Source organism: Syngnathus leptorhynchus, chromosome 9 (genome assembly GCF_054491065.1).
Source record: "Syngnathus leptorhynchus isolate UIUO chromosome 9, UIUO_Slep, whole genome shotgun sequence".
Classification (NCBI taxonomy): domain Eukaryota; kingdom Metazoa; phylum Chordata; class Actinopteri; order Syngnathiformes; family Syngnathidae; genus Syngnathus; species Syngnathus leptorhynchus.
Genome location: NC_141203.1, coordinates 6,500,907 through 6,516,411, shown reverse-complemented (window position 1 = coordinate 6,516,411; position 15,505 = coordinate 6,500,907). Strand labels below are relative to the sequence as shown.

At 41.7% G+C, this 15,505-nt stretch overlaps 1 protein-coding gene across 1 annotated transcript in view; it reads left to right on the top strand.

Moving 5' to 3' along the window:
• The window catches only part of LOC147050865 (contactin-associated protein-like 5), a 64,049-nt gene extending 48,910 nt beyond the window's left edge, over window positions 1-15,139 (top strand). Inside the window, exons 14-24 of the mRNA XM_085920167.1 lie at window positions 2,250-2,406; window positions 2,900-3,027; window positions 3,486-3,656; window positions 4,585-4,803; window positions 5,161-5,400; window positions 8,296-8,514; window positions 9,746-9,879; window positions 10,754-10,841; window positions 10,929-11,129; window positions 12,101-12,175; window positions 14,182-15,139. Coding sequence (XP_085776293.1) covers window positions 2,250-2,406; window positions 2,900-3,027; window positions 3,486-3,656; window positions 4,585-4,803; window positions 5,161-5,400; window positions 8,296-8,514; window positions 9,746-9,879; window positions 10,754-10,841; window positions 10,929-11,129; window positions 12,101-12,175; window positions 14,182-14,375 — 1,826 coding nt within the window. The 3' untranslated portion in view covers window positions 14,376-15,139. The remainder of the gene's footprint in view (window positions 1-2,249; window positions 2,407-2,899; window positions 3,028-3,485; window positions 3,657-4,584; window positions 4,804-5,160; window positions 5,401-8,295; window positions 8,515-9,745; window positions 9,880-10,753; window positions 10,842-10,928; window positions 11,130-12,100; window positions 12,176-14,181) is intronic.
• Window positions 15,140-15,505: the final 366 nt, after the last annotated feature.

Here is a 15,505-nt window from a genome sequence, read left to right as displayed (position 1 = left end):
TCAGTATTTTCTAAGCGTCTAACACTCAGATTGTGTCGTGATAAACACCAAAGGGCTCTGCTATCGGACCTTGGAACAGCACCTGCTCAACAAAATCAAGCTACTCATTCATTAATTTGCAGTCTCACCAAGGTTATCGCGACATCTCGAACAGAAAGTATTGATTGTCGCTTTTTCTTATTTTCGGGGGGCTGATTAGTGTTTTGAAAATAATCGGCAAAGAAATCAAACCAATCAAGGATGGCAGCTAATGCTAAAGACAATGAGGAATGTTTTATTTCCAACCTTGGTAGCACAAAGGTTAGCTTGCATGCTAATGTTGCCGTCACCCACATTGCTTTTCCTTGTTGTCTGCTCTTTGGTCGTTGCTTACCAAGAAACTTTTTCTCATTTTGGTTCTAATAAGGCATTGGACTGTTAGTCATAGGTCATTGCATCCCATTCAGAGGTGATTTCAGAGAGAATTGCTGGTGTCTGAGTCCCGCTGTGTGACTTAGACTAATATGACTTTTGTGGCCATACATAAATGCGCTGCCTAATGCGGCCCTAATGCATGCTGGATGGGCAGAGAGCACTGCAGCATGTGACACTTGATTATGTTTAGTGACAAGAGGCTTAATGGGCTTTTCCCTGCAAACCGGCTTCATTTGCAATGCAGGCTTACGTGTCTGTGCGATGATTGAGGCCGCCATACTTAACCCCGCAGAGGAGGCGATGAAAGGTCATTTTTTCTATGCCGTGGCATTCCGTTACATTCGCGGGGAGCTTGTTAGGCATCACTAGCTGTTGTAGCAGCTCCAACATAAGCATTCTTTAAGCACAACCTTTGTGTTTGTGTTGTAAAGTCACTTTGGATTTCAAGACCCCAAATGCTAAAATAAAGCAGATTTTCTTCTCAAAGCCTTGTAGCTGCATTTAAGTATCAATATTTTACAAGCAAATGAACCTAGTGAAGGACTTTAAACTTTAAAAGAGTTCCAGATCTCATAGCTTCTGTCCAAATGCATTGGTATAAACCCCCTGCGCATGCATGCTGAGTACTGTGCAGATGTTAAAAGCATATTCTGTATTTGCTCCTCTAAATTTAAACCATGTGAAAAAGAAACTTGAGATGGACAAAACATAAAAAATACACCTGAAGGTCAAAGTCGTGACTTTGAGCATCCTCTCGGGTCTTTGTGGCAACAAAAACAAGGGACCGACTCACAATGGTGAAAGAAACGACAATTCTGATCAAGTGTAACAATATGCCAGATGCTGTCTGAATTCTGGCTCGGCATGATGATCTTTGGCCCGTTGCCCAAACTTATAAGGTCGAAACCGTCGTTTTGTCCTTGCGAAAGTAACAACTGGGTCGTGCTTGGGGATGTCTTCTGGGAATCAGTGAACAGCGTAGCTGCAACTTAACGGATAACCTTCACCTTTTCACGTCAGGTATAGCTTGTATTGCCAATGTTGTCATAGTAGCGGTTTGTAGTTGTGCGATATTTTTTATACACTACTTAATGCTTAAAACCATGTTAACACCAAAGCAATCTGCTTCCCTTATCGTTGGCACCCTGATCGGATCACTGATCAAGATCACAGTCAGGGATGACCTAATTTTTAGGATACCAGCAAAACATCTGCTACACAACCGGTTGGATGAGGCCATTCATTCCTCCTTTGACCATGTACACTTTGTAAACCTTGAATCGTCTCCAAATCAAATGTCAGTTGGCAGATCGGAGTTTAATTCTGGCGTGATTTGTGATTCGGAAGCTGGAACAGGTGAATTACAGTGTCAATTTATAGGGAAGAATTATTCACGGATTTTCGCTATTCACGGGCTGACCCGGTCCTTGGTATTAATGCTAGATTTTGCCAGATTATTAGTGATTATCTGAACATCTGGTCAGTCGCTGTTGATGTTGGTAGTCTGTTGTTCTGCTCCTACTGGGGACACTTAATTCGCACATTGTATGTTTTGGAAGCCATGCCAAGGACAAACTGTTGGCATGCATTCCTGTGTTGATACTTGAAAGACTGTCGAATTTTCTCCTTTGTATAAAACTTGGCATACCGGCTCGATTTTGCCCTACAACTCAATGATGGCTATCTGCTGTAAATTGAACTCTTGTCAGTTGTCCTGTTTTAGGGTTCACGTCAAGGATGAATTCTTGGCACGCACCCATAGAAGACAATAGGCACCTTGGTGTAACTGTTAAATTTTGCTGAAGTAGACAATTTCTGCTTTTCTTTCATGGTAGATGGCAGTCCAATGTCTTGGTGGCTGGACCGGCACGGCGAGAAGCGGAGCTACTGGGGTGGGTTTCTGCCGGGAATCCAGCAGTGCTCCTGCAGCCTGGAGGAGAACTGTGTGGACATGAACTACTTCTGCAATTGCGATGCCGATGCTGACATGTGGTATGTCGCAGTGATCTCGACATTTGTTTTCATCCATCTTCATTTAGTGATGTTGTTCTGTACGTTTTAAAACAATGTCAGAAAATGATTACGATATGCTAGACTAGTGGGATAATTCAATTTTAAAGCTGAACCCCCATCCAGTGTATTCCATTTGGAAGATATAGATAAAATGAAAAGTAGTTGAAATTTTGTGAGAAGAAGCTAAACCTTCATTTGAATTTTGCTGTATTAAACGCTTGGAGTGTCTGCATTTTGTGCGTTAATCCACTCCAAACTCCAAATCCAGCCCGGCTTCAGCTCTGTTTGCATATTTCCAAAGGCGCTTGTCTCCCTCGTGATGAATTGCTTTAATGTCTTTACCCTGCCTTCTGCACTAATGCAGAAGAATAGGAGCCTTTATCTCGATACCCGTCGAGGCGCCCGGGCCCTGAGGGACACCCCCCTCTGTTTGTGTTTGCTTATTCACTCATTTGTTCGATGTCTGTCACAGGGCCAACGACACGGGCGTCCTCTCCTACAAAGACCACCTACCAGTGAGCCAGATAGTGATCGGAGATATCGGCAGAGCCGGCTCGCAGGCCGTCTACCGCATCGGCTATCTGCGTTGTTATGGAGACAGTAGGTGATCACTCATATCCTGGATGAAGACCTTGGCCAGAGGCAGAAAAATGACTCAGAGAAACTTGACTTGGCCATCAGCTAGAGACTGTAGTAGAATTGACTCATTTGTTCAAGTTTCTATCAGGGATTTAGACTATAATGCAGTGTCAAGTGGTACAGTTCGGTTTGGGGATAACCATTTGAGAAATCAATTTGGAGAATGAGATTGGAAAAGAAAAGTTTCTTGTCATGTTACTGCGACAATATGATGACATTCTAATAAAATTCTGAATTTTCCTTGTACTTTTTCACACACAAAAAAATATATATAAATGCTCTTCTGGGAAAAGGGGACTTCATTGTAATCCTATTAAGGCTTAAAATTACTGTGCATGTGAATTTATTATCATTTTTAAAATTCAGTCAATCTTTTCATAATAGTGGAACTCATTTATTTCCATCTGTTTCTCCTCCAGGGTCCATGTGGAATGCAGCCACTTTCTACCAAGAGTCATCTTACCTCTATTTTCCCACCTCACCGGCCGAGCCTGCCTCAGACATCTCCTTCTACTTCAAAACCAGCGCTCCCTCGGGAGTTTTTGTGGAGAGCCTGGGCCTCAAAGACTTTGTCAGAGTGGAGCTCAGCTGTGAGTCAACAGTCATGCGCCGTAGAGTGTGCAACAATGCACATAAGCACCACACCATTCAAACTAGATAAATATTGGCTACGCTGCATGAATAAAATTTCAGCTATTATGGCTTTATAAACAACAAACTAAACAATAGTTCCAATATTCATGGTAATGCAATTTGGGCACACAAGTATAAAATTCTTGATTTTGTGTTTTTTTTTTGTAATACTAAATTTTCAAATGATTTGAAAATAGTGCATATTTAATTATGCAATTTAATTTGCAAATATTGTCATTATTAATACTATGGTTATTTGTTATTTATTATTATTTTATATTTATTTTTTTATTCATGAAAAATGGTTCCCATCAAGAAAAAAGTAAACTTTGAAAAGATAAAAAAGTATATTTAAAAAATTAGTATGCGGGGATCCACTGTATGGCAAAACAGACAAAAAAATGTTGAAGATAAAAAAGAACCAGTTCCTATTTTTTCTAGGACAATACAAATGCTGTGCAAAGCAACATACTATGGATATGAATATATAATAGACCTTAGCAGTATAGTGCAAAAAATGTTGAAAGAGCTTGAATTTGACCTCAATAATACAAAGCTAGTGAGAGCGTTGAAATATTGGAAACTTCCATTGAGGCTAATGCAATCTGCTATGAAAATGTATGTAAATAATGAAAGAATGCACTCTGTGAAGCTTGTACTTGTCTGGCAGCATGACGAGTGCACAGAGAATTTCTATTCACAAGCAAATGCGGCCGTGGATTGTAGTAGAGGTGATGGTGCTGTTATTTACTGTTGATTACAGGGGAGCTTTGCCGACAAATCTGAGCGAGGAGGGGAGTGGGGTTGTGCCGTTGTTTGCATTGAGGGAAGAATACTCATCCGAGTCAGGTTCATCTTATAATGTGTGTCTTTGTGGCCAATCAGCGCCGTCCATGGTGTCCTTTTCCTTTGACGTCGGAAGCGGTGCGGCGGTCCTGTCCGTCAAGTCGCACATGCCCCTGAATGACCGCCAGTGGCACTACGTAAGGGTGGAGCACAACGTCAAGGAGGCCTCGCTACAGGTCGACCAGCTTCCTGCACGCTTCCTCTCTGCTCCCGTGGACCGTCAACTACCCTTGAAGCTAAGCAGTCAGCTTTTTGTGGGTAAGATGGAGTCTTGCATATTCCAGCATGCTTTTTACTTTACTTGGTTTGACTATTGCCAATTTGGCCGTGTATGTTGATGTGTCCGCTGCATGCGCCACAATCACAGATCCGTACACAAAAGTCATGTCAAGGCCAAATCACAAAGTCTAGGTTATGTCCAAATGGTCTAGCTTGGGCAAAATTATAAATGTTCTATTTGTCAGAATGAGAAGAAGATAATGAGATAACATTTCAAATAAGTTCATAATTTGATTCGTTCTCTTACGGTTAATTACGAATCCACAACAAGCATAAAATGAAGTCAATCAAGCCGTTAATTCATCATGACACGCGGCGAAATCGTTGTCGTCGCAGGCGGAACGACGTCTTTACAGCGGGGCTTCTTGGGCTGCGTGAGGAGCCTGATGGTAAATGGGCGGAGCCTGGACCTGGAGGAGCGGGCCAAGGTGACTCCGGGCGTGAGCGCCGGGTGCCCCGGGTACTGCAGTGGCTCCAGCAGCCTGTGCCACAACAGGGGGCGCTGCATTGAGAAAAGCAACGGCTACGCGTGTGACTGCTCCCAGTCGGCTTATGCCGGGACCTCTTGTAACCAAGGTAACGCTCCATTCACTGCATGCTGGTCAGGGATATTGTTTTGCAGTCTTCCGTATCGCCTGTTATAATTAGAAATGCATCAGGTAACAATACTGTTGCCCCATATTCTCTCTTGATAAGCCCAGTTGTCCCATAACAAAAAACACACAGCTCCAATGTTGTTTATTTTCAGTTGGTAAAAATTTTTTTAAATGTGAAGTTTGTAATCACCAAACAGAAAGCTGTTTTCCCACATTTGCTCTGCATCAAACTATTTTTTCATTTTAAAATGAAGAGAGCAACATACGCTGTCATCCCTTCAATATTGTTGCTGTCGGATGGAACACAAGTTGGTGGATCAATATTTTCCCCCATGTTCTGTCAATGCCGTACATCATTGCTGTCCACTGGAAGGTGCCCATTTTCTCTACCGCTAGTTCTCATTAGGGTCGCCGAGGAGGGCATCTATCCCAGCTGTCTTCACGCTCGAAACAGGTCACACCTTACGTAGACTTCATGCGGCTGATGAGTGTTCCGGTTTGGCCATATTTGGTTATGGGCGGCTCCCATCTGTTCCATTGTTGCGCAGAGGTCGAAAAATGTTCCAGAGAGGACAAGATGACTTGCGCGGTAGATTGACTAAGTCTATAATATCGTGACCTGTGATTAGCTGAGTAGCCCTCTACCAACTAATCATGGAAATGTTTGTTGCATTTTCTTCTGAGCACAAAACTGGCTGATTCATTTATGACGTTCATTCAGGCATTCTCCTCACTGCATATATAAAAACCCAATTATTTTACTGATGGAAATTTTTTTGTGATCAACAAAATATATCAAGCACTAAGGGGCCTCCAAAGGACTTTGATTCTGATTTGATTCTGTGTGACTGGTGTCGTGCATCTAAATCCATTTGTTTGAAACTTATTATTATTATTTTTTTTAAAAGCATTGAATAAATATGAAGACTGCTATGTTATCTTCTCAGCTAGTCACTGTGGACTTCCACTTTAACCTTATTCCCACACGTGTTTTGTGACTAATTAGTATATCCAATCCTCTGACCCTAAATTAGGGATCCATGTTATATAAATGGCCTTCTTTAATAAAGCGGCCAGTCAGACAACAACGAGGGATTCTAATCCTCTTACTGGACACAAAGTAGTGACAGCTAACATTTTCACCTACTTATTACTGAAACGATTTCAACAAAGTCCAGCTGTCACCTTGACGACACATTCAGCGTCATATTTGTGTCCTCTCTTGCCACCGTCCTCTGCAAGGATTAAGGCAAGCTTCTTATTTCTCTGGAAGGCCGAGTCCAATCATTTGTTCCCCTTTTTCCCTGCAGTGTGAAGATTTCACTCGGCCATTTTTTTTTTTTTTTTTTTTAACGGCCCTGTTGGGCTCCATTTATTTTATCTACCGCGACGCGCTTCTTTTATCTTGGCGATTCGGTCGGTAGGTTCGCCTAAACGACTTACTGTTTCGGATCATTGGCTTTTTTAGTCCCTACCATCCCTTGTAGGAGAAGACTCTTGAGAGAGGCACATGTTTGCTTTCTTGTGACCACATTGTTACCAGGAACCATTTCTGCTATAAACACCCTGATGGCACTCTATCAGATTTAGGGTACAGAGTGTGGCAAGTAGAAGCTCAGAAAAACATGATCACACCTAAGACATTCACACCATGCATGTTTTTGGAATGTGAAAGAATAGAGGTGTACACACCGAAAATGTACACAAAAACATGTCAACTCCATCCATCAAATTCATAACACAAAGGAAAAGTCACAAAAGATACCAAAGGAGTCATTTAATTTGACCAATTATAGTCTTTTTCCTCTCCCCACCATCGTCCTGTCAGAATTATGAAAAAAGCCAAGTAGGCATGCAGTTCCTTTGACATTGGCTAAAATTAGTTCTAGGTACCACGGTGCAATTTCTTATTCCAGGTGTAGTAGCCTCAAAGAGTTCACTTGTGTGCTTCCACGTTTGGCTGTGGTAGCATAATTACAGTTGATTCTAGCTTGAGTTATCGGTACACGTTTGGACTCGCACCCTTATTTCAAACAGTACAAGATCTCGAAATGCAGTCTCAGTCCACTCGTCCGGTCGGCAATGAAATATAGCAGCCAAACCAATGATGTCTGTATGTAGAAAGAAAGACGCCACGTGGCGCCATGGTAGGAAGATATCAATCAAGCGTGACTTCACAGCGTGACGACAGTTGTTCGATTCTCATTTGCAGGCGCTGTCGTTGACGGCAAACAAATTGTTTTTTGGGGGGGCCACGTTGGGAACAAAAGAACATTATGTGCTCTTGGCGAGGACGTTTCACGATGAGGCCATACAACATACGCTTAGTACATTTAACGCGGAGCATGAGAGCAAGTACTTTAATAGGGTGGGGTCATCAATGATGGTTCTTTTTTTTCCATACCTAAGGAAGTCTGGTTGAGGTCCAATAAACATGTAAAGCCGCCAAACAAAATATCAGGAAAGGATTTACTATTGAGCATAAAGGCGAGTTCTGTCAGAATGACTTAGCGGTTTGTATTAATAAGAAAAGGCCACTTTATGAGGGGAATGTACGCCACGGCCGCAGCTTAGCTTGTCGTTTTTGTGATGTTGGTTTTGCACAGGAAACATCCCGACAGCTTGTGTTCAGCTTCGAAGAGGACCTTGCGCTTTAGGTAGATAGTGTTCACCATGGAAAATACTAAATGTAATTCAGCCCAGGTTTGATAAATTCAGCTATTTCCATACATTCCAATACGTTCAAAATAATGAAAGGATTTTCCAGAAAGTGTAAAAATGAGTACAGGGAGTTACTTTGAGTCTTTTTCATTTTTGTATCTAATCCTGTCACGGTGTACACGTTTTTTGAATTGTGATTGTGGTGTTTGCGCAGAGGTGTCGGTGTCCTTCGACAAAGAGTCATCGCTGACCTACACACTTCAGGAGCCTTTCTCTGTGATGCTGAACAAAAGCTTGCAGGCGGAGAGCAGCAGCAGCAGTCGGGCCAGAGAAGACTTTTCCTTCAGCTTCATCACCTCGCAGAGTCCCGCCTTGCTGTTGTCAGTCAGCACCCTCAGCCGCCAGTACATTGCTGTAATTGTGGCCAGGAACGGTGCGTTCACACAACCCTTCAAAAATTTGGGGTCACGTAGAAATGTCTTTATTTTTCAAATAAAATCACAATTTTTCAGTGAGGATAACACTAAACTAATCAGGAATACACTGTTAATGTGGTAAATGAATATTCTAGCTGCAAACCTCTGTTTTTTATCTATATAGGTGTATAAAGTCATATTTCCAGCAACCACTCTTATTCTAATGGTTCCATTGTGTTTGCTCATTTTCTTAGAAGGCTACTGGATAATTAGAAATCCCTTGAAAACCCTTGTGCAAATATGTTAGTTTGTATGAAACCCTAAATTGCCTGAGTGACCTCACTGGAAGTCTAACTCTGTTACGTTGAACAAGCCAAATGGTTTTAGTGTTTACAAAAATACTCATGTTGGGTAAATTGAGCATAAAATTGTTTTCACTGATGTTTTTTGAAGAAACACACTCTTGAATCTTTATCAGACTCATTCACAAAAAAGACTGTAAATGGTCCTCAAACTCTTGGAAAACAAGACATATGTTCAATTGTTGTCAACGTTCTCAAAAAGACAAAGTAGCATCTACTTTAGATACTGAAATCCAGATTTCACAGAAATAGCCTTGCTAGGGTTGTTGATGATGTCTTCAGTGATTATGGAAACATCTACATCGATTTTTTTGCAAGACTAGATTGTTTTTAGAATTTAGAAAAACTAAACCTTCTACTTGTCTTCAATATTTACAAAAACAAGCTAGGCTCATTGTCCATTTGTTTTGACAGATACATGCTCGGTTTACTGAAGACTGAATTGTCTCCAAAGCTGACGATAAGAAAAACCTTTGATGACTCTAAATTCTTGATTCACAAAAACATGTTTTAAGCTCTTTGAAAAATAAAGTGTCGTAAATATTTATAAACCATTTTAGATATTCTTTTAGGCCAGTCTCATAAATGTTTATGGAAACAATAGCTTCTACAAAAATGTTTACGTTTGGTTCTTTTAAGACTTACATGACTCACTTACATGACTATTTTGAACAACAACAAGAAAAAAAAACCTGTTAGGTACTTTGAAGGCCGACTTGTCAGCTTTTACATAAACACCTACGTGTCTGCAGACCACGGCATCCTTCCTATTTCCTCACGCCACTTGTTTTTCCACACTTGTCAGTCCCGTCAGGCAAACTGTGAGTTAAATAAAGAGAAAAGGGCCACGTGGTTCACATTTGTGCTGTTCGTGTTTTGCATCCAGGGAGTCTGCAGATCTGGTACCACCTGCAGACGGACAGGAAGCCAGACGTCTTCTGCCCTGCCGCCACTAACCTGGCAGATGGACGACTCCACCGAGTACGAATCCACAGAGTGGAGGAAAAAATCTACGTACAGGTGAGGCAGGCTCAGGTGGATGGACCCGTGTTCAAATGTCGTGCTTTTCTTCCAGTAGCAATGTGCTGTCTGTCAGAATGCATTAGCATTGATTAATTACTTTATTATGCAAATTGAGACTTTTTCACAAAGGGCTCGTGGCCTGGTATTAATGAAGCTGGCTGGGTTGTGGGAAGAAAAAAAAAAAACCTCCCCCGGGAAGAACTTTTCAAGTGTTTAAAAAGTGCTGTGGGGTATCTGGAGCCAAACACTTTGAAAAGACTTAATGACAAATAGAGGATGTAATGTGTCCTGCTGACTAAGGGCAACAGCATGGACGGCCAGTTTAGTTTATAACTTTGAAGAGTAGCCAAACATCATGGAGCTGTTACGGCTTCAAAAGGTGCCAAGGATAACATGAGTTATTTCCACGGTGGTCCTCGTAAAGATGGTCTGGCTCCAAACGCCAAGTCAGCGCCGAGGGTCAGACGCTAATGCTGTAAGCTAGCTAAGCTTCCGCTATTTTATTGTCGTCCATAAGCCAGCTATTATAGTCGGATAGGACGCTTTGGACAAGCATTAAATTTTCTTCTTCCGGACGTTTGAGATGCATTTGGTTTTGATGGGCTCACAGTTGTTTACAGAAACACTAGGGTGATCAAGAGAATCAATTTGAAGTTGTTCTCAAACATCAGATTTATTGAAGTCTGTGTTGTCGGCGGTGTTTACGAAAACAATTGTTAGGTTCATTGCCTTGCTTCAAAGCTTCCACTGCTTGATTACCATCCATTTGTCAGACAACACAAGAAAATCAAATAATTCATCATCTCAGTATTCACAATATAGATTTTATACTATTTATAAATGTTTGTTTACTCGATTTCTCTTCAAACAGGTGGACCAGGACATCCACAGAAAATATACCCTATCTTTTGACGGAGAACTAGTCTTGATCAGAACTTTGTCCTTGGGTAAAGTTATCAGTAAGTCGTCCATTTTGTTAAAAGTGCCAATCAAAAGCTTCAATCGAGTGCGAGCCGACCAGATTTAAACTATCTGTATCTCCACAGGGTTGGACACATTCCACGAGGAGGTAGCCGAGGCAGCTTCGAAGGGTTTTGTGGGCTGCCTTTCATTGGTGCAATTCAACAACGTGGCACTGCTCAAGGCAGCGCTTACCAACCCCGGAAGCTCGTTGGTTACAGTTCGTGGTCCATTGGTCCAATCGAATTGCGGTGCACTGGCAGACTCCTCTTCGCGATCTTTGCAAGGTGCGCTGCAGGTTGACATTGAAATTTGGTGTGTTTGAGCTCTCAACTAGGGCTAAAATTGATCTTGCGGTGATAGTGGTACATTATTGTTTTATGTATTTACTTTTTTAACTATAGTGAGTGAGTTTACATTGAATTTATTGGAACACACCAACTGGAACTGGAAGACTAATCAGGGTTGAGAAAAAGAAGAATGCAGCAATGTCCAGAGACCCCCCTAAATGAAAACCTGGTCTTGAACGTTCTTGACTTGGCAGAGAAAGTTAATCTTCCAGCAGAACATCGACCCTAAGCACACAGCCAAGATATCAAAGGAGTGTCTTCAAGACAACTCCGAATGTCCTTGAGTGGCCTAGCCAGAGCCCGGATTTACAGTAAATCCGACCAAAAATCTCTGGAGACATCTGAAAACGGTCGTGCACCGCCAGCACGGCCCCCCATCCAACCTGATGGAGTAAAGGAACGAGCAAATTCAAAAAGAGTTGAGCTTGCAATTGCTAGCAAAGGAGCATCAACAAAATTTTGAGCAAGGGTCGTAAATATTTAAAGCATACAATGATGCAAGAGTCATTGTACTGTGATGGTAATTGGTGCTTCCATAAGCATATTTGAATAAAGACAGTGTTGTTGCATTGCAACAGTCCATGCAGGTAAGGTCCCACTAACGGAGGTAAATGCATGTTAAAAATGACACTTGAGGGTTAGACAGTGTTAAAATGCTCTCTTGCGTCCAAGTGGATGCATGGAGAGTCAGCTCCTAGCATCAGCTAGCAGAAGGCTACTAATTTCATTCACGTCATGTTGATTTATGAACATGGAACTGTGTTTACACCTGGCTGAGATGCAATCACAGCGTGAGTGAGTCTTGGTGTACTGGCATACCCCACATAAACAACAGTGAAATATCTTATTGCCACCTTTTACAATAATATTAAGACTCCATTCAGGAAATGTGTTTTGTGTTTTTCCAGATCAAACTTTGACAACAAATAATGGAAAGAAGAAGCACGAACGTGATACACAAAATGATGTGGCTGTCATAGCAGGTATGTCTGCACTTAAAACCTATTTTTTAATTCAATGGGATCAGTATTACGCATTCTACTGACCATACAATGTCTAAGTTTACATGCATAATTTTTTTTCAATCCAATTATGATCGGGCACACTGTTTTTATGGACAAGTTGAGCCTCAGTCTCCGGCCATGACTAGCCGATTTACAATGCACCCAACTCACATTAGTGCAGATGGTACATTTTGCTGTAGCAAATTATGCAGTGAATTCACAAATGAACCCTGCCTTTTTTTTTTCAAAAACATTTACGCACTATTGCTTGCAGTTTTCAGTTTGTTTGTTTTTTTTTTAACCATACTGATGGCGGAGCAAAGAGCAAATGATGTTTATGAAGGAGAAGAAAAAGCACAACTGAACCTTCCGCAACGAGTTCAAGTGAACCGAAAATAATGCGTAAAGTGAAGCAGTATGTACATACATTAGTCTAGATAGCAAATTGTTCCCAAGCTGAGACATTCTTGAACTGAGTTTCCACTGAATTGATTAATCACTGGACCATTCATTGTGTTTATTATTTTTGCTGAGATTGGGAGTGCTTGACGACACAGTACAGCGTCATCTGCGTTGTGTCACTGCAAATGTCAACAGAGAAATCTTTCTTGTTTGAGAGGGCGGGGAAATTCAAGAGAATCGATGACTAACCGAGGCTACTACAACACAAATATGGATTTTTGCGCCAGTAAATAGATGGGGTGCCACAGTGTTTCGGTTGCTTGGGCCCACTTCAAAATACTCAATAAAGTGACGATGTTGAATATGGAACACAAAGTGGTTTCTCTACGTATTCTCATCCTCCAACATTAAGATAATTTGGCTGATTTTATTCGTAAATATCTTGTATAGTGTGACACAAAAAAAAAAGTTCCAATATGAGATGTATCAAAAATTCGCAATAACCAAAAAATGAGCGTATTGAGAGGTGGATTCACAAATCTCCTGTATTTCTTCACTCTGGTTCTAATAGTCATCTTTCTAAAGGCATCAAAGAGGCCCGCCACTTATTATATCAAAATGTAATTCTTCTCCAAGGTTTAAATTAAAATTGCATTCATTAATTTTCTCAACTCAAATGCAGTGTAAGTTATTAAACACCGCTTTTGGAAAACGAGTATTACATCAAATTGCTCCCTTTAAAAAAAAGAAAAAAGCAGTTTTGTGACTTTCAGTTGGCCATGACATAGTAAAAAGGCTGAAGTCTCAAATAACAAAATAATTTTATAAACCCCCCAGCCTTGAGATATTTTATTACATTCCCATTCCGCCAATTCAAATTGCTCCAATAAAGCAAGCGAAATGGACGCAAATGGCCAGAATGGAGCCTGAAGGATTGATATTGTTTTGATTAGAAAACATATCACAATATATATATGCAATCGATGCAAACTACAACCACAATCATGAACATTCCTGAGTGAGTTGTTGTTGAAACGGAAAAATCTATACAATGTCCGGCTTTGCAAATGAGAATCTGTTCTCAGTTGCCTTAGCTGGATAAATAAATGTTGAATAAATCCTTAAAAAAAAAAAAAACAACTCTGCCTTATTCACTTGTATTAGATGATATCAATGTGCCAATGTTTAATTTTAACAGCGATGGTAATAATAGCATGACATGCATCAGTCGTACGCACATTGTGTGAAATGAGTTGATCCGTGACGACCTCTCAAGCGGCACAATAATCAATAATCACCCAAGCAGTTCCAAATCATTCTCATCATCGTCAGTGGTGGCAACATTTGCTCGCTCTCCCATTACATCCCGACGCCGCTGCCGCCATTAGAGCCCTCACATCCTGGCCTTTTGTGCAGCTTATCAGCGTGCCATCCTAATTGACTTTCCACACTTGCATTTGCGGGGGCGACAGTCATTTCACGCAAGCCTTTATTTATGAGATTGTTAGCAAAAGTTACCTTGCAAATGGTGATTTAATGATCTTTTCTATTGTTCTAATGGATCCTCCCCCGCTGTCTCTCAGGAGTGGTCACAGCGGCAGCCTTCATCGGCGCATGCGCGCTAGCTGCCGCCACTCGCCTCCTTTACCAGCGGCGGCAGGCCCAGCGTGACGACGTTGTCAAGCGGGAGGGCGCCCATGCTGTATACATGGACTACAGGACTGAGACACGCCCCCACGGTTCGGTTCGGGAGAACATCAAGGAATACTACATCTGATCTTCGCCTGACACCCAAGCCTGTTGTACCCGGGCGTCCCTCACGAGAAACACTTTTGACGCTCGCTTCGGAAGTCCCTCAGATACATCCCCGGATTAGGAAAAAAAAAAAAAAAAAAGTCAAACTAAAGCCTGCAAGCTGGAAAAAAAGACCACCTTGAATGTGTTTCAGCGTACAACGGCTTTATTTGATGTGGGTGGAAGTGCAATTGCAGTTCCTCTTTTTTTACACAGCAGAAGATGAATGTTAGCCTTGAGGGGACAACGCCGGTGCAAAATAGGCGCATTAGAAGCTTTCCGACGCGCCGGATATTCTCGCATTTCCACGGGAACTCCAGAGGGAATGTGCACGTGGCTGTCGTTGGAAAAGAAATAAGGTCAACGTTGACCTAAAGTGTTCGAGTGCCTCGTTTAAATACCAACCTTTTAGAAAAGGAACATTTGAGTTTTTCCTGCCCCCGTGACGCTCGCCCTCGCTGTTTGGACATTATAACGAGCACAGGACGCCAATTAAATCCAGGAGGTTCAGCTCTTTAGCTGACCTTGTGCACGGACCTAAACCCCTTCATGCTTGGGAGTGTTTCTGGGTTTCATGTGGGCTCCCTCGGTATTCCTTAACGCACCCTCCGGGCTGCATATGTTTAGTTGTAGGTTGGCAACTCCTGAAAGTGTGTCCTTCTTCTCCTTATGTATTCTTATTTTTCCAGTGTAAGAAAGAGATGTATATTATATCCTGAGGGAAACAGTGAGGCAGGTCATATAAGCATAAAAGGATTAAAGTATGTGAATAAAAATGAACAGTGAATTGTGACACATGAGAAAATGTGCGTTTTCTGAGTGCGGTCGGGTCCGATTGGGCAAGATGGTGCCTTGGCATTTCCGGAAAGGTAGTTGATGGGGATACACTAATGGGATATGGCAGAGTTGAAATGTGGCAGCAGATGGTGGAACCAAGGCTCCCACATCTGGTAGGGCCTCAGACCATACCTCGACATCTGACAAGGCCTAAATATTTGACCAGGTCTTGACATCTGATTTGGCATAAAACATCTGAACAGCCCTCAACATCTGACCAAAACTAAACAGATGACATCCGACGAAGCCTACAACATCTTATGAGATCTCGTTAAT